The following is a 19,915-nucleotide window of genomic DNA, read 5'->3' on the forward strand; positions in this document are numbered from 1 at the left end:
CAGAAGGGAAAGGGTACTCATAGGATCAACCCGTATGTGAGTTATAGGTACTGTGCCTAGAGGGGAAAGGACAGTATCGTGACAAAAATCACAAAACTTTGTAGAGATTATTCTGGTAAGTTTGGATTCTCTATTACACTAGCATTGTTATGGTTTATGTTTATGAGTGTCGGAAAGAACACTTTCATTTTCCCAGAGTTCTCCCAGACTACAAGCTACGGTAGATAATGAAACTAATACACGCTAAAGAAAAAAAAAAACAGTACAGAGAAGTAGAATACAGAATGACATAATTAAGTGTCTACGACACCTGGAGTTTGTGATTGGAAATCAAAAATTTTGCCTGCATGATTCCTAGATATAAAAGTACTAACTCCAGTAGTAGGTGAAATGCTCAGGTAGTTATTATCAAAATGAAGAAAGAAGAGCTAGATATTAAGTACACGATTACTAGAAGAAATATAATGTATATTGATTAAAATGTCAATTAGCATTATGGGAGATATTAATGTACATGAATATATATAAAATGTACATGAATATATATAAAATATCGCATGTTCGAGCAAAGGGGAGGGATATGTAGTCCCTCGAGAATTTCGGGGTAAATTCTAGAGACAATCGGTCTTCCACCATCTTGAACACTTGATATTTTAAGCACGAGTGTGGTAGAGTGTAGATGTGTCTACCGCACCACCAGTTTTTGTGTGTGCAGGATGGACGTGTACTGGGAGAATACTGCAATCGTGGCTGTCAATCGGCGCAGACAAGTGTTTGTTGCTCGCACCATAGAAGCTGTATGTGACGTACAAGGAGCAAGCAAGCGTTATTCCTTGGCGGTGTAATGGTTGTAATTGTTATGAACAAATAAAATATGTTTTCACTAGAGACTTTTAATTCGGGTGTTAGACTTGCTAGAAACAAGAACTGTCTTTGAATTTCTGGTGGTTATTAAACTCATCACATTGTAAATATACTTGATTGTATCTGACGGTTACAGACACAATTGACTTGCAAGAATTTGTATACTTATGCAAGACTTGTTATTATGAGAGTAACTAGTTATTTCAAGAGCAGAGAGAGAGAGAGAGAGAGAGAGAGAGAGAGAGAGAGAGAGAGAGAGAGAGAGAGAGTTTTTTTTTAAATCCCTCTAACCAGCATTATTTCTTTGGAGAAGGAGTTGCGGAGATCGACGCAGCCACGTATCCAGAGAATTGTAATAAGAGAAAAGGAAAGTGTGCAGTCCAGTTTTGCACCACGTCTCTTGTCGCCAAACTGTTAGAATGTCATGTGACAATATGTCATGTGACAATAAAGATTCTACTCTGTTCTGTTCTGTTCAGGTACTGTTTGATACACAGGGCTGAAACACCACCAGTTGTATATACACATACTACTGCGTGATCCAGTTCTTGAAAACTCATGTTATTACTTCTTCAAATGTTCAACAATTAATAACCCAAATCAATATGTGTGTAACTGTCCTTCACAAAAGGAATTTAGAAGCTGCAGACATAACCAACCCGGATTTTACAAAATTATTAGTTGGTAGTATAGATTTGTATCTGACATTTAGTAGTATACATTTGTATCTGACATTTAGTAGTATAGATTTGTATCTGACATTCAGTACTGCCCTCTCATCTACTTTCCAAGTCTGATTATTACATGATGCTCACTACAACCACCTGCGTAAACAAATAACTGTTGTTTGTTCTTTCTGTGAAAGTGCCAAAAGGTGGGGGCCACAAAAACAAAATTAGACTAATTACAGTGCACACAGCGGTTTTTACGCAGTCATTCTTCCCTTGCTCCACATGCGATTGGAACACGAAAAAACCCTACTGTATGATACAATCTTAGGAACCCTCCAACATACTCTCTGCCATACACTTCAGAGTGGATTGCAGAGTATGTATGTATATGTAGATTATCAAACTGTACAAATATTTATCCAAGCAATTGCGAACAGACACATAATTACCCTGACAGGTGCAAAGACATTCAGTATACCCTGACTAACAGACAGAGTGACGGCAACAAGAGACTGTCCAGAAAGACTTGCACCCTCAGTCTGTTGACGCCGTTTCTGTCTCTGGCGATGTTCGTATACTGAATAATATATTCCCTCAGTTTCTTCTGAATCGGTATCAGAATCTGCAAGCAAACAGAACAAATTAAATACTATCAAGAATACATAATGATGTACCTAATTTCAGTTTGCATGTAGCTCACCATATTGAATTCCAGACTTGCATAAACTGAAAGTAGGATAAGTCTGATCTTGTAACAAAGCTGAAGACAAGTCAGCACCTCCTGATCCTTTCCCAGAATACAAGTCTGTATGTGAAGGTTTCGGTGCAGATGGCTCCCACAGAAACATATCTGTGTTAATCCTGGAAAAACAATATGTGGTATATTTTTCAGTAGATTCATTGCAAAAGAATTATTATTTAAACTTAAAATGCTGGGGAAATGGATGATAGTGTTAGAAACTATACTGGAAGAAAGTCTAAATTTCTTAAAATTCTTATTTTGAGAACTAATTAAGTATTTAAGAAAGATAATAAATAAGAGATGAGATGACTGACTGCAAGGAGCAAAAGAAGGAAGTAGGAAAAATTGTAAGAATGGATAAATGCTTTTTTTTTTTCATTCTGGCAAGGAACTGACACTCTATATAAAAAGTAGTACAGTAATGGACAATGAAAATACATGATTCTTGACATTTAAATGAATAAAATTGTCCACTGAAACTAAGTATCACAACATTCAATTTGTGTTATAATGAGATTAATGCTGTACAGTGTGATCCAGCAAGCAAATCTTATTTATGAAAAATATGAGTGATTTGAAGTGATAGTAACTGTTAGGTTTACTTGTATGTATGTGTACAGTATGGCATTCTGTCTCACTCTGCTTCACACAGCAACTGTATACCGGTACGTCTGTTTAATTTTAGTATGGTATCTCTTAGACATAAACAGCTGAAATAAAAGCAAAATTTTCAACAACTGTGTCCTACATTAAAAACTGTAATATCTTTATCTTGTTATGGCCATTGGAAAATTCTCTTAAGTGTACCAGCTTAGCAAAGCTATTAGAATTCCATAAACTGACACTACACTAAGAATGTCAGACCATATTTTCACCTCATCTTGCTGCACTCTGAATGAAATCAAACAGCTAAAGTTAGGAAAACCAAATACTCTAGTTACAGTAAAGACAAATTTTTACACTACACATGTGCCAATTCCATTGTCAAAGTTCCTATAATCTTTCTAGGCCAACATAACCACATAGTGATTGGTGACTAACTGTCCTAGCACGGCAGGGGCATATGTGTATATGATGGCGAGGATGGCACAGCACTACAAGAATGGGCTGAAACTAACCATCCTAGCCTTAATTAAACATGATTTGAACCAACTCCCATCGTTTGTCTGTTGTAGACAGAAACACGGTTATACACAGATCTGATATGTAGCAGTGATAATATAACCCAGCAGTGCATCAAAAGAGTCTGCAATGTTATTCCAGACACACAGCATACACAAATCATGTGTTCAATATATGCAGGAATTAGACTACAGAGGATCTCATTATGAAGGAGGTTCAACTTCAAGAAAGCTGACTGGCAGTAAATTTAGATAGCTGCCACATGCTGCAGTTTCCAGCCTCAAACAACACCCAAGTCATTTCACGCATTCATTGAAGCTGTAAAGAGGCACTCTAAATTGTCGATGCCTTGTGGCTGTTAGACCTTATATATCATTGACCTTACTTCTCAGCTTGCCCTTCAAGTAACAGAGCACAAGACTCATTAAAATAAAATTAAAAAAAAAAAAAAAAGTCTATGTGGTCAACTAACAAAGGAACCTGAGAATCAATTCATCAAAAACTGACATTTGGATATAAGAATGACTATATTTAACTAGAGGCATCCTCTATAGTGATCCAACCAGGTCTACTACACATTACAATATCACTGTCCAGATAGTTCACTATGTACTCATGAATGGGAAAGTCAGACACAAAGTTCTTGAAATACCCATGAGGTTCAGAAGGATTCTGATGGTCTTACTAGCCCATTTGAGATGTTAGAACTCTAAAACGTTCTCAAGGAGAGTGAACCAGGTAAAGTGGTTGGGTTAAATGACTTCTGAACAAAACAGATAAAGAACTCGGCATTCAGCAAGTGAATGGATCCCACAGCTCTTCAACAACTGTACAAGGAGCTGCCCACATCTACAAACTGTTGGAGAAAATGATTCTGAATAAAATTCTATTTATACCAGACTATCTACTTATAATTGAATAAGCAGGGTTTTGCACCATGAACAGCTGTAGAGAGGGCCTCTTGAAACTTATGTTAACAGAGGATGGGTTTAAAACTGATCATGTTATAGTGTGGTTTTGGTGGATCTGACGCCAGCATATGACACCGTCAATCACCGATTACTACTTGTCAAACTGAACAACATTCTCAAGGACCTCTATCATAATTCATTTATTAACACTCTTCTGCAAATCATACATTTTTTGTCAACTTTAAGCACATTATAGTTGCTGGAGAGCACAGAAAAAATTAACTACCTCAGAAAAATGCTATAGCTCCACTTCACTTTGACATCTACATTAAAAACTAACTGCTGACTCTAATTACAAAAACTTACTGTATGCAGATGATCTAGCTTTGGCTACATAGAGCAAGAGTTTGACATTGTGGAGAGAAATCTGACAGCTGCCCTCAGAAATCTACTAGGGTACTACAATCAGAATCAGCTACAATCACATCCTTCTACAACACAAGTCTGTGAATTCCATCTATAGAACAGAGAAGCTCATCATGGACTACATATAGTATTGTCAGGAACCTGATTACAACACTGTCACACTCCAAAATATCTGAGAGTAATGCTGGACAAAACTCTTTAACTTCAAGAATCACTGTAAGAACAACAGAATGAAAATCTTTACACGAAACAATCTGATTCATAAACTGGCAGGATCAAAATGGGGCTCACACCCTCAAATAATCCATGCATCTGCAATGGCACTGAATTTTTCTACTGTAGAATATGCCTTTCTGGTCTGGTACAGACCACTGATAGTGAAACAAGTAGCCTGATTACAGGTCACCTCAAGTTACCTAGTTTGAGCAGTACCACCTTCTATAGGCAGAGAGGTGGCTATTGATCAGGAGGCACTTACAGTGGAATAGAGTAGTGCCCACCCATTTCACAGGCATAGGCCTCTCCTCAAAGGTTGAGGTCCATGAGGAACTTGTTTACTATCATCTCAGAAGCTTACCACTGTGCCACTGAGAAGGTAAGACTGGAAATGTGTAATGTGAGAACATCTCATCTCCACAGATGGATGACAGTTGAGAAAATAACCACAGAACACAGTGAAAGTTGGTCGGTATGGAGGCCACTAAACAGTTTATGGTCCAAAATGAGAAGATCCAAAGAAGAAATGAAGAAATGAAGCCTCAATGATTATGATACATATTGTGAATTAAGAAAGAGAAAATCACAAGCTATATGTTTCACTACCTTCTGTGCCCAAAATCCTACAAATGGGACGATATAATTCATGCCACAATGAGTTCCTTGGAGGTTGCGAAGTTCTGGACTTACATAATATGAAGATGATGTATTTTCCCAGTCTAATTATTTTGTTCATTGGTTTGATTGTCACTGTGTGTATTTGTATGTTATTGGTTCAAGAACAAATAAATAGTGACCATGATCAAGCACTGTTGAGTGGTAGAGAGAACAAACAGAAAAGGCAATGGTTTGCATTCCATTAGACACCACATGTGATCTCCACAACTTTGTAGTGGGGATTATCCGAACAGCAACAAGAACATGAATGTCTTGGAGCCCAAGGAACTGCCCCTCCTTTAGGCAATACAATTTTTGGTAGGGTAATTCCCAGCTATATGATGCAAGGAACACATAAGCCTTCATCAAAGAATGACGGATATCACTTTATCTCTTGCTTGCAAGTTTCCCTGAAATGTCATTCATCAAACTTATCTGGGATATGATGAGTCAGCAGTTTGTTCACCACAGTCATCCAGCCACTACTGCTGCAGCTTTGTTGTCTCGCCTACAATTAACTGAATGGAGATTTTCCAGAACATATCCAGCCTGCCTTCGATTCCATGCTGCAACGACTACAGGCTCAGACCACAGCATGTAACGTCTTTACATCATTCAATCCTCAGAGTCATAATAGAAGGAAACATTCCACGAAGGAAAAATATATCTAAAAACAAAGATGATGTGACTTACCAAATGAAAGTGCTGGCAGGTCGACAGACACACAAACGAACACAAACATACACACAAAATTCAAGCTTTCGCAACAAACTGTTGCCTCATCAGGAAAGAGGGAAGGAGAGGGAAAGACGAAAGGATGTGGGTTTTAAGGGAGAGGGTAAGGAGTCATTCCAGTCCCGGGAGCGGAAAGACTTACCTTAGGGGGAAAAAAGGACGGGTACACACTCGCACACACACACATATCCATCCACACATATACAGACACAAGCAGACATAATAAATATGTCTGCTTGTGTCTGTATATGTGTGGATGGATATGTGTGTGTGTGCGAGTGTGTACCCGTCCTTTTTTCCCCCTAAGGTAAGTCTTTCCGCTCCCGGGACTGGAATGACTCCTTACCCTCTCCCTTAAAACCCACATCCTTTCGTCTTTCCCTCTCCTTCCCTCTTTCCTGATGAGGCAACAGTTTGTTGCGAAAGCTTGAATTTTGTGTGTATTTTTGTGTTCGTTTGTGTGTCTGTCGACCTGCCAGCACTTTCATTTGGTAAGTCACATCATCTTTGTTTTTAGATATAATCCTCAGAGTCAAGTATATTTCTGTAATTCTAATCATTTGGATATTGCCATGTTCTTAATAAGTTGCATAAACCTCATACCTACATTTCTTGCTGTGCAGTTTTCACAAAGAAGCCAGGAATTTCTTTAAGTGCTACACTTCCAGACATTTAGAGCCTGTTTAGATGTCATCCAATTAATTTGTGATAGTAAAAATAATAAATTTAAAAATTTAGAATAATGTAAGATATTATAAGAAAATATAACCACTTCTGAAAATGTTACCAATATACCAATAAGAAATATTATAAATCTATAGGAAAGTTCTGCAAAAAGTACATATTCAGGAGTAAAGAAGACTACTCACTGAATAGCAGAGGTGTTGAGTTATCGGAGAGGCAAAGACAAAAGGGAATGAAAACTCTGCTAGCTTTCACAATAAATCTTTTGATGAGGTAAAGTACAAGCAACACACACACACACACACACACACACACACACACACACACACACACACAGACACCACATGCAGTTACATTGTGTCTGCTGAACATACAAAGTCTGTACTGCAGTTCAGCAGGAGGACTGCAGTGGATGGAAGAGAGACAGAAGTGTAGGTTGGAGATGGGGAGCTAGCAGCTCGGAGGAAAGTATCAGGTGTGCAAGATAAGAATGCAGTCTGTTAGCAGAGGTTGAGTCCATGAAGATTATGGGAGTAAAGGATGAGTTACAAGAATAACTCCCATCAATGTACTTCAGAAAAGCTGGTGTTGGATGGAAGGATCCAGACTGTATGAATTGTGAAGCAGCCACTGAACTCAAGCATGCTGTGCTCAGTGGTGTGTTGTAACACTCAGTGGCATGTTGTAACACTGGATGATCAACAATGTTCTTGGCCATAGTTTGAGAGTGGCCATACATATTGGTGGACAGTTGGCTGGTGATCGTGCCCATGTAGTATGTTGAGCAATGATTACAACACAACTGGTGGGAGTGGCATAGGGATGAACCAGGATGTTGTGCAGGTTGGATGAGCAACAGAAAACCACTTTACGAGGGGTTGGAAGGGTATTGGGTAGGATGTCCCCGATTTCCAGATATGAAGATAGATAATCAAAGCCATGGTAAAGGATATGGTTTAGTTGCTCCAATCTGGAGTGATACTGTGATACTGGGTGACGGAGGGGGGAGGGGGGGGGGGGGGGAGTAATTCCTTTTCATTTGATTATTGGATTGCTGCCATCAGAATTTTATGTCTTTCATTTTTCTTTCCTGCATGTGATCATAAATTATACATTATGTGATCAAAAGTATACTGACGCCTGGCTCAAAATGACTTACAAGTTCATGGTGCCCTCCATCGGAAATGCCGGAATTCAATATGATGTTGGCCCACCCTTAGCTTTGATAACAGCTTCCACTCTCCCAGGCATATGTTCTATCAGATGCTGGAAGGCTTCTTGTGGAATGGCAGCCCATTCTTCATGGAGTGCTGCACTGACGAGAGGTATCAATGTCGGTCGGTGAGGCCTGGCATGAAGTCAGCGTTCCAAAACATCCCAAAGGTGTTCTATAGGATTCAGATCAGGACTCTGTGCACACCAGTTCATTACAGGGATTTTATTGTTGGGTAACCATTCCGCCACAGGCAGTGAATTATGAACAGGTGCTCGATAGTGTTAAAAGATGCAATCACCATCCCCAAATTGCTCTTCAACTGTGGGAAGCAAGAAGGTGCTTAAAACATCAATGTAGGCCTGTCCTGTGATAGTGCCATGAAAAACAACAAGGGATGCAAGCCCCCTCCAAGAGAAAACATGACCACACCACAACACCACCGCCTCCGAATTTTACTGTTGGCACTACACACGCTGGCAGATGATGTTCACCAGGCATTCGCCATACCCACACCCTGCCACTGGATTGCCATACTGTGTTCTGTGATTCGTCACTCCACACAATCTTTTTCCACTGTGGAATTGTCCAATGTTTATGATCCTTACACCAAGCAAGGTGTCATTTGGCATTTACTGGGGTGATGCGTGGCTTATGAGCAGACGCTCGACCATGAAATCCAAGTTTTCTCACCTCCTGCCTAACTGTCATAGTACTTGCAGTAGATCCTGATGCAGTTTGGAACTGCCGTGTAATGGTCTGGATCGATGTCTTCCTATTACACATTATGACGCTCTTCAACTGTTGGCAGTCTCTGTCAGTGAAGACAAGGTCAGCCTGTATGCTTTTGTGCTGTACATGTACCTTCATGTTTCCACTTAACTATCACATCAGAAACAGTGGACCTATGGAAGTTTAGGAGTGTGGAAATCTCACTTACAGACATATGACACAAGTGACACCCAATCACCTGACCACATTTGAAGTCTGTGAGTTCAGTGGAGTGCCCCATTCTGCTCTCTCATGATGTCTAATGACTACTGAGGTCGCTGATATGGACCACCTGGCAGTAGGTGACAGCACAATGCACCTAATATGGAAAATGTATGTTTTTGGGGGTGTCCGGATACTTTTGATCACTTAGTGTATGTGAGCGAAAACCTTCATGCCACTTACTGACCTTAGCACAATTTCTTCTGCCCTTTTCACACAGCAAACCAACACTTCATTAACCATAGTTCCCTTTGCATCAACCTAACACTTTCAATTGTTCATTTCCCATGTCACTTCACTTTTTCCTAGAAGCATCCCATCCCAAATGGCCTCCTGCTCCACCTCTCTGCACCAGCTGAGAAAGGTATCTCTAACCCCAGCTAAAACCCAGCCCCACATCCTGTTCCTTAAATGCTACCTTAGCCATGGAATGTAATACTTGACTTTTCCAACAGAACTTTAAGATGTAGTCTGGATGACTTTAGGAGTAATTTTTAAGCGAAGTTCACCTGTAAATACTGGAACAGAGTATTGAAGATGTTGAGGATCAATCCAGACTATAAACAAATACATCAAAACAGAGACAGGCCTGTCACCACAGAATATGACAAAGTGAGTTGACACAGTGACACACTCATACTCTGATGACACAAAGGACATGAACAAATGACAACATTTAGTCGTGTCACGATTTTGAGGGGCTAAAGGGTACATCAATTAAATAATGTATGACACACTAAATGACCCACATAAATTATGAAAAAAGAACCCAGTGGGTTAAAATGGTAAGTATTACCAATGCACGTCAAAAACACTTGTGTGAGAGAAATACAAATGAAAATAGTTATTGATACAAAAGCACAAGAATAATGAACAGGACAAAGAATATGAAAAATACATAGAGAGAGAGGAAAGAAGGTGTTGAAATCAAAACAGAGTAAAATTTGAGGAAAACTGTTAATGAACCTCTTTGTTCCTGGTCAATAGAGTTGTTAAAGATGCTGACAGTACTGTCCGACAAAAATGAGGTGTACAAAGTGTAACGCTCCAATGACCACCTTAAAGTCAATTAAGAAAGAACATGAAGTAGGGAAAGTTATCTTGGCAGTTACGACATCTTTGCCAATGAGCTAACACAAAAGATTTTTGTCAGCAACTACATTGTACACCACTGAGCATATTTGTTAGCGAAAGAGAAAGAAGAAACATCGTATTTCAGCAATGGACAAATATCCATGTGACAAATGCGAAACTAATATCTCAAAAGTTAAGTCCAAAGTAATGTCATCAGAGATAACTTTTATGTGGAAGAGAGTTGTAAGCGCAACGAAGAAATTCAATGCACCTACAATGCTCTTCCACAGAAGAAGTCGCTTGCTAGAACTCATCCAGTGCAGACGTATGAGAGCAGTTCTGATCTGAATTATTGAGATTGCGAATCGTGACGAGATTGTTTTCGAGTTTAGAAGTGTTTGTTGCGTGACAAGATTCACGGCTTAAGAAACTGATTTTATGAACTGAGACAGGAACAGATAGACTCATTTAACCGTGCACTATGGGTTAATTGAAATCTAATAACGGAATTAGTGAACACTGGACTTGACTTTAAATTAGTTGGACCTTAAGGAGAAGTGAACATTCTGTGAAAGAATACATGCAATTAGTCTTGAGTAGGACCCAAGTACACGACATCATGAAGATAAAACAATTACGCTAAAGTGTTGAGTTGTGGTAATTGCCAAGAAACTATAACTCAATTGGACTGATTTAACTAAACTATTCCGTGTGCGTGTGGTGTGGGAGTTATAAGTATTTAGTGCCAAAATAACAATAAAATGTTCGTTATCAGTTAAATACCCAGTGTGGACTACATCATTAAATAGTTTGATAAATGACTAAATCAATGACTACTCATGAAAGACTATTTCATTGAAGTGCAAATATTCACGTCATTAGTTGAGAAGTGAACTTTAAAATATTTTCATATTTCGATGCAATCTTACAAAGACTGAATCAAAGAGTATCTCTGGATCTCGCTGCATACCAGCACAACAATTCCATAGCAACGAGACAACAGCATAAGAAAAAACTGTTAACTAAAATATTTCCTCGCAATATGTGGTGTGTGCTATGCGAACGAGAGAAGAATTAGTAACTACCGCAAATCCGGGCAATTAACAATACAATATTAATAATAAAAAAGCATCAATTATATGAGTTTGCGTAAGTGGAAACGTTGCGGACTAGTAATTGAGATACAACGACTACGCGAGGAACGCCTTTTCGAAAGTTTTTCAGGTTTTTTTCTCCCGTTAATCTACAGGGACTGACATTATATCGCATCGTGTCTCTACTCTGCCATGAGAGCTGTGGCAGTAGCAACTCTAGGTGTCGACTACATCAGAACGCGGTTGTAGTCGACTACATCAGCACGCGGTTGGAGTCCGGGGCCACGCGCCACAAAAGTATGTGAACTCATGAGGGACTGGATACTATGCGAGTAGATAGATCCTGAAGTGATTTATCTGTAATGTAGATTCATTCACAAGAGAAATGGTCCATACCACTTTTACGAAACAGTTGAGGATGGGTCCTTTCACGTACAAATAAAATTAAGTTGTGCAGTAGTTACCCAAAAATGGGGTGACTCAATTATAATGCAATAGAAAAGAATTTAAGTAAGAATTAGTGGGACAAGTGATCAGACTAAAGAAGGGGATATCATACATAAATGCAAAAGATAGTTAAGGAGATTTATATATCCCCAGATGTAACTTGAAATTTCGAGATGGAATACCCGTGAGCATAACAGTCACTCAATGTGAACTGGTAGTATCAATAAATCAAGTGAATCTATACATTATAGTATTTAAGGAACACTTATGAATGGTATCACAAAATAATAAAACAGTTATGTATAATGGGTACTAAGTGACAACGTTGGAAATGGGTTATAACAAAATACACTAAAATATGTAATAATGCAATAAGGAATAAAATGAACGTCAAAAGGAAATTTAATAACAAGGCAATTATGTGCTACGAAATATGTCTAAATTCTATATTATAAAAGACAATAATAAAAAACATATTTAGTTTGAGTGTGGGTCAAATACTATTCCACTATATGAAGAACTGTTGCATCAGCTAAAGATGTCTGCAATGTTTAAGTAAAGCAGGGAGGTCAAATGTCGACAGACCTGCAGTCTGTACTGTATCTGTTTCTACAGAGAGGGCGTATGAGAAAAGATGTAACTGCAGTGCACAGAAGCCAGGGGAATGCTGACTACTTGCTGGGTGTAAGCAGTCCATGGACCCAGAAGACACGGACAGGATCTACATCTACATCTACATCTACATTTATACTCCGCAAGCCACCCAAGGGTGTGTGGCGGAGGGCACTTTACGTGCCACTGTCATTACCTCCCTTTCCTGTTCCAGTCGCGTATGGTTCGCGGGAAGAACGACTGTCTGAAAGCCTCTGTGCGCGCTCTAATCTCTCTAATTTTACATTCGTGATCTCCTTGGGAGGTATAAGTAGGGGGAAGCAATATATTCGATACCTCATCCAGAAACGCATCCTCTCGAAACCTGGCGAGCAAGCTACACCGCGATGCAGAGCGCCTCTCTTGCAGAGTCTGCCACTTGAGTTTGTTAAACATCTCCGTAACGCTATCACGGTTACCAAATAACCCTGTGACGAAACGCGCCGCTCTTCTTTGGATCTTCTCTATCTCCTCCGTCAACCCGATCTGGTACGGATCCCACACTGATGAGCAATACTCAAGTATAGGTCGAACGAGTGTTTTGTAAGCCACCTCCTTTGCTGATGGACTACATTTTCTAAGGACTCTCCCAATGAATCTCAACCTGGTACCCGCCTTACCAACAATTAATTTTACATGATCATTCCACTTCATATCGTTCCGCACGCATACTCCCAGATATTTTACAGAAGTAACTGCTACCAGTGTTTGTTCCGCTATCATATAATCATACAATAAAGGATCCTTCTTTCTATGTATTCTCAATACATTACATTTGTCTATGTTAAGGGTCAGTTGCCACTCCCTGCACCAAGTGCCTATCCGCTGCACATCTTCCTGCATTTCGCTACAATTTTCTAATGCTGCAACTTCTCTGTATACTACAGTATCATCCGCGAAAAGCCGCATGGAACTTCCGACACTATCTACTAGGTCATTTATATATATTGTGAAAAGCAATGGTCCCATAACACTCCCCTGTGGCACGCCAGAGGTTACTTTAACGTCTGTAGACATCTCTCCGTTGAGAACAACATGCCTTGTTCTGTTTGCTAAAAACTCTTCAATCCAGCCACACAGCTGGTCTGATATTCCGTAGGCTCTTACTTTGTTTATCAGGCGACAGTGCGGAACTGTATCGAACGCCTTCCGGAAGTCAAGAAAAATAGCATCTACCTAGGAGCCTGTATCTAATATTTTCTGGGTCTCATGAACAAATAGAGCGAGTTGGGTCTCACACGATCGCTGTTTCCGGAATCCATGTTGATTCCTACATAGTAGATTCTGAGTTTCCAAAAACGACATGATACTCGAGCAAAAAACATGTTCTAAAATTCTACAACAGATCGACGTCAGAGATATAGGTCTATAGTTTTGCGCATCTGCTCGACGACCCTTCTTGAAGACTGGGACTACCTGTGCTCTTTTCCAATCATTTGGAACCTTCCATTCGTCTAGAGACTTGCGGTACACGGCTGTTAGAAGGAGGGCAAGTTCTTTCGCGTACTCTATGTAGAATCGAATTGGTATCCCGTCAGGTCCAGTGGACTTTCCTCTGTTGAGTGATTCCAGTTGCTTTTCTATTCCTTGGACACTTATTTCAATGTCAGCCATTTTTTCGTTTGTGCGAGGATTTAGAGAAGGAACTGCAGTGCGGTCTTCCTCTGTGAAACAGCTTTGGAAAAAGGTGTTTAGTATTTCAGCTTTTTGCTTGTCATCCTCTGTTTCAATGCCATCATCATCCCGGAGTGTCTGGACATGCTGTTTCGAGCCACTTACTGATTTAATGTAAGACCAGAACTTCCTATTTTCTGTCAAGTCGGTACCTAGTATTTCACTTTCGAATTCACTAAACGCTTCACGCATAGCCCTCCTTACGCTAACTTTGACATCGTTTAGCTTCTGTTTGTCTGAGAGGTTTTGGCTGCGTTTAATTTTGGAGTGAAGCTCTCTTTGCTTTCGCAGTAATTTCCTAACTTTGTTGTTGTACCACGGTGGGTTTTTCCCGTCCCTCACAGTTTTACTCAGCACGTACCTGTCTAAAACGCATTTTACGATTGCCTTGAACTTTTTCCATAAACACTCAACATTGTCAGTGTCGGAACAGAAATTTTTGTTTTGATCTGTTAGGTAGCCTGAAATCTGCCTTCTATTACTCTTGTTAAACAGATAAACCTTCCTCCCTTTTTTTATATTCCTATTAACTTCCATATTCAGGGATGCTGCAACGGCCTTATGATCACTGATTCCCTGTTCTGCGCTTACAGAGTCGAAAAGTTCGAGTCTGTTTGTTATCAGTAGGTCCAAGATGTTATCTCCACGAGTCGGTTCTCTGTTTAATTGCTCGAGGTAATTTTCGGATAGTGCACTCAGTATAATGTCACTCGATGCTCTGTCCCTACCACCCGTCCTAAACATCTGAGTGTCCCAGTCTATATCTGGTAAATTGAAATCTCCACCTAAGACTATAACATGCTGAGAAAATTTATGTGAAATGTATTCCAAATTTTCTCTCAGCTGTTCTGCCACTAATGCTGCTGAGTCGGGGGGTCGGTAAAAGGAGCCAATTATTAACCTAGCTCGGTTGTTGAGTGTAACCTCCACCCATAATAATTCACAGGAACTATCCACTTCTACTTCACTACAGGATAAACTACTACTAACAGCAACGAACACTCCACCACCGGTTGCATGCAATCTATCCTTTCTAAACACCGTCTGTACGTTTGTAAAAATTTCGGCAGAATTTATCTCTGATTTCAGCCAGCTTTCTGTACCTATAACGATTTCAGCTTCGGTGCTTTCTATCAGCGCTTGAAGTTCCGGTACTTTACCAATGCAGCTTCGACAGTTTACAACTACAATACCGATTGCTGCTTGGTCCCCGCATGTCCTGACTTTGCCCCGCACCCATTGAGGCTGTTGCCCTTTCTGTACTTGCCCGAGGCCATCTAACCTAAAAAACCGCCCAGCCCACGCCACACAACCCCTGCTACCCGTGTAGCCGCTTGTTGCGTGTAGTGGACTCCTGACCTATCCAGCGGAACCCGAAACCCCACCACCCTACGGCGCAAGTCGAGGAATCTGTAGCCCACACGGTCGCAGAAACGTCTCAGCCTCTGATTCAGACCCTCCACTCGGCTCTGTACCAAAGGTCCGCAGTCAGTCCTGTCGACGATGCTGCAGATGGTGAGCTCTGCTTTCATCCCGCTAGCGAGACTGGCAGTCTTCACCAAATCAGATAGCCGCTGGAAGCCAGAGAGGATTTCCTCCGATCCATAGCGACACACATCATTGGTGCTGACATGAGCGACCACCTGCAGATGGGTGCACCCTGTACCCTTCATGGCATCCGGAAGGACCCTTTCCACATTTGGAATGACTCCCCCCCCGGTATGCACACGGAGTGCACTTTGGTTTCCTTCCCCTCCCTTGCTGCCATATCCCTAAGGGGCTCCATTACGCGCCTGACGTTGGAGCTCCCAACTACCAGTAAGCCCACCCTCTGCGACCGCCCGGATCTTGCAGACTGAGGGGCAACCTCTCGAACAGGACAAGCAGCCATGTCAGGCCGAAGATCAGTATCAGCCTGAGACAGAGCCTGAAACCGGTTCGTCAGACAAACTGGAGAGGCCTTCCGCTCAGCCCTCCGGAATGTCTTTCGCCCCCTGCCACACCTTGAGACGACCTCCCACTCTACCACAGGTGAGGGATCAGCCTCAACGCGGGCAGTATCCCGGGCAACCACAGTCGTAGTCCGATCGGGGGATGCGTGGGACGAGCTGGCTGTCCCCGACAAACCTCCATCCGGACCCCCACAGTGATGACCATTGGCAACAGCCTCAAGCTGTGTGACCGAAGCCAACACTGCCTGAAGCTGGGAGCGAAGGGATGCCAACTCAGCCTGCATCCGAACACAGCAGTTGCAGTCCCTATCCATGCTAAAAACTGTTGTGCAAAGAACGTCTGAACTAATCTACAGAGAGCGCAAACAAATCGACACAAAATTTAAACGGTTATTAAAATACAAGATTGCCTAGTAAATGCAGTAATGCTGCTACTTGTGCACTGCTGACACACTGCTCGGCGGCGAAAGGAGACTACGCGATTTTACACTATTCAGGTACTAAAACGCGATGCTGCAACTCTCAAATACTATAATACGCCCGAAATTTATGAATTAAACAATGCAAGTACCAAAAACATGCAAAGAAATTAAGAATTAAACTATGTAACAAATGAGTGAGCTAGGAGTATACGACTTGCTGCTGCAGCTGCTTATCCAACGGCGGCAGAGAGCACACTGACTGTGACCAACCGACATTGGCCGTTCAAAACAAAAACAGAAGACAGACGACTACGCGAATTTACACTATTCAGGTACTAAAACGTGATGCTGCAACTCTCAAATACTATAATACGCCCGAAATTTATGATTTAAACAATGCAAGTACCAAAATCACGCAAAGAAATTAAGAATTAAACTATGTAACAAATGAATGAGCTAGGAGTATACGACTTGCTGCTGCAGCTGCTTATCCAACGGCGGCAGGGAGCACACTGACTGTGACCAACCGACACTGGCCGTTCAAAACAAAAACAGAAGACAGACGACTACGCGAATTTACACTATTCAGGTACTAAAACGCGATGCTGCAACTCTCAAATACTATAATACGCCCGAAATTTATGATTTAAACAATGCAAGTACCAAAAACACGCAAAGAAATTAAGAATTAAACTATGTAACAAATGAATGAGCTAGAAGTATACGACTTGCTGCTGCAGCTGCTTATCCAACGGTGGCAGGGCAGGGGATAAATGGTATTATGAAATTTCTTAGGAGAAATACAAATAATGGAAATACAAATAATGTTTTCTTTTATTGCAATGTAAGAAAGCTTTTGTATTACTGTTAGATCGGTGGCACTTTTGTCTGAGTTCTCATGGAGAAGGAATATATTTGTGTCATGCTAATGGACTGAACTGTAATTGCAGTTATGCAATAAACATCTGGAAATGGATGGTTTAGAGTGAAAATAAGAGTTTAGTAAGTGTCTGATAATTTGGTATAAGTCATTAGTTGGAAAGCTTTAACAATCTCCTGCAGCAGAGAAGACGCTTCGGAGAAGAAGTGCACACAGGTTTGGCACAGCATAGCTGGACCCTAAAATTCTACATGGTGACCAGAATTACATACAAGGTGACTCACAGTACAGGCTGCAGGGGAAATAGCACTGGGCCATACGAAACTAAACTGAACCAACTGACTCGACCAAAATCCATCTGAATATTTATTTTTTTGCCATGAAGGTCCACCCCCCCCCCCCCCCCAAAAAAAAATAAAAAATAAAAAAATAAAGAATTGCACAGCACCAGTACCACACTGGCCAGGAGAAACTGAACCATATCTTTCACCAGGGCTATCTTATCTATCATTATGCCCAGAAATGAGGGACATTCTGCTCAAGATCCTCTCAAGATCCTAAAGTGGTATTCTGTCAGTCACCCAAGCTACATAAATCCCAGTCTATCCCTAGGCCACTCCCAACGCCTTGCCATAAGGGTCCTGACCAGAGTGCAAGATCTCCCAGATCCACCCACCCAGCACATCCTACTTCAGTCCTGTTGCAGACTTATCCTACCCCATCAGCGGCAGGGCCACCTGTGAAAGCACCATGTCATACACTGACTGTGCTGGAATCAGTGCACGGCATTCTATGCAGGTGTGACGACCAACCAGCTCTTGAAACAATGAATGGTCACTGTCAAATGTGGCAAAGAAGAAAGTTGACCATCTACAGGCACAACATGCTGCTGAGCACAATGAGCTGAAGTCCAGTTACTGCTTTACAACTCATGCCATCTGGATCCTTCCCTCCAAAACTAGCTTTCTTAAGTACATAGGTGGGAGTTATCCTTGCAACATATCCTTCACTCTTGCAATCCTCCTGGCTTCAACCTCTGCTAACCTACTGTCCCCAAACCCTCTAGTCAACACTTTCCCTCCCTCTGTCCTGTTACCTCCTCCCAATCTGTGCCTCCATATCATCTTCATCGTGTGCCACACCTAATCGGCCCCTGTAGCAGCGTGTCACACACCCAGCCCACATACAGTGGCTACGAGCCATGATGGTGCAGTTGAGTGGTAGAGGTGTGGATCCACAGAAACGCGTCAGTAAAGGTAACAAGTTCTTTATTGTAGCATCTGCATTGTGTGATACACTGGATCAGTTGCCGACTGGCTGCTGAGTTTTGTCGGGCTGGCCATTTGCATGCCCAGTAATGCCATTTAAGAATCTTTGCCGGTCACCAACAGACTCATTACATATGCTGGCAGTGAAGCTTCTAAACTTCTGAGTCAGCAGTGCATATACTCAACGGTACTGTATCTGCTGTGGCCAAGGGTGACACTTTGGATTTGTCACGGTAAAAGGTGCCCACTGTGATGAGGTGTCGATCTTATATTGGTGGCAGATGGTCGGTGTGCTAGGGGAGCATCCTGCTGTCCCCTGGGCAGAAGTCAGGCGTACTGCTGAAGTAGACCTGGGACGATCTGCTACACCACAGCACTTAAGTCCGGAGGGGACATGGCACGTAGAACTGTTGCTCCACCATTGTCTCGAACCTGTGACTCCTACTCTTGGGCCCAAGTGGCTTACATCATCTGGAACAGCCCCATTGTCCCAGTAGAGCTGCAAAACTAAGACTAATTTTGTTGCAAAATACCCCACATGTACAGCTGGCAGTGACACACTTGTTGAACGTATGTGCCACTCCCGTATCCTAAAACATCATTGCCACTGCAGAAATCTTTCTTGCCCCATGCTGCACAAGTTCGTGCAGTATCACGGAGTCTGCTGTTACAGCAAGCTAATCTGCCGTGGCTTGCAACATTGTGCCAGCCTTGTCAAATTATTACAGTGACAAAACCCTGCACTCACCTACTGTCAGTGTGGCTGCAATACACCACTCGGGCTCACATTGTTATACCCGTATATGGCCGATGCACTACATTACCCCCTCTGCAAGCGATTTAGTGTTTTATGTAGCTGCTAGCTTCCTGCTTGTGGTTGAAGCAGAGTCAGAACACTCAATGAGATCTGTCACCTGATGTAACCTCTGACATATTTACCTTTTTCTTTTAATCCAGTCACTGTAGTTAATTCTCTTGAAGCAGAGGTCCTGCTAATTGGGGCCTCTGAAATCCCACGTGTAGCCAAGGAAAGGCTTGACTTCTTCACATTCTCCATCTGTTACTGGAGCAAAAGAAGATAACTTCTACTTGTATCACAAGAAACCACATCCACTACTTTCCGCGAATGGGTGCGATCAGCACACACTCCACTGCAGAGTGAAAATTTCATTCTGGAAGCATCCCCAGGCTGTGGCAAAGCCACGTCTCCACATTATCC

At 41.6% G+C, this 19,915-nt stretch overlaps 1 protein-coding gene across 1 annotated transcript in view; it reads right to left on the reverse strand.

Annotated features, from left to right (window-relative positions):
• LOC126187388 (autophagy-related protein 2 homolog A) overlaps positions 1–19,915 on the reverse strand; it is a 495,539-nt gene that overhangs the window by 291,375 nt on the left and 184,249 nt on the right. Inside the window, exons 19-20 of the mRNA XM_049928440.1 lie at positions 2,236–2,396; positions 1,985–2,157 (exon numbers count right to left, since the gene is read on the reverse strand). Coding sequence (XP_049784397.1) covers positions 1,985–2,157; positions 2,236–2,396 — 334 coding nt within the window. The remainder of the gene's footprint in view (positions 1–1,984; positions 2,158–2,235; positions 2,397–19,915) is intronic.

Source organism: Schistocerca cancellata, chromosome 5 (genome assembly GCF_023864275.1).
Source record: "Schistocerca cancellata isolate TAMUIC-IGC-003103 chromosome 5, iqSchCanc2.1, whole genome shotgun sequence".
Lineage (NCBI taxonomy): Eukaryota > Metazoa > Arthropoda > Insecta > Orthoptera > Acrididae > Schistocerca > Schistocerca cancellata.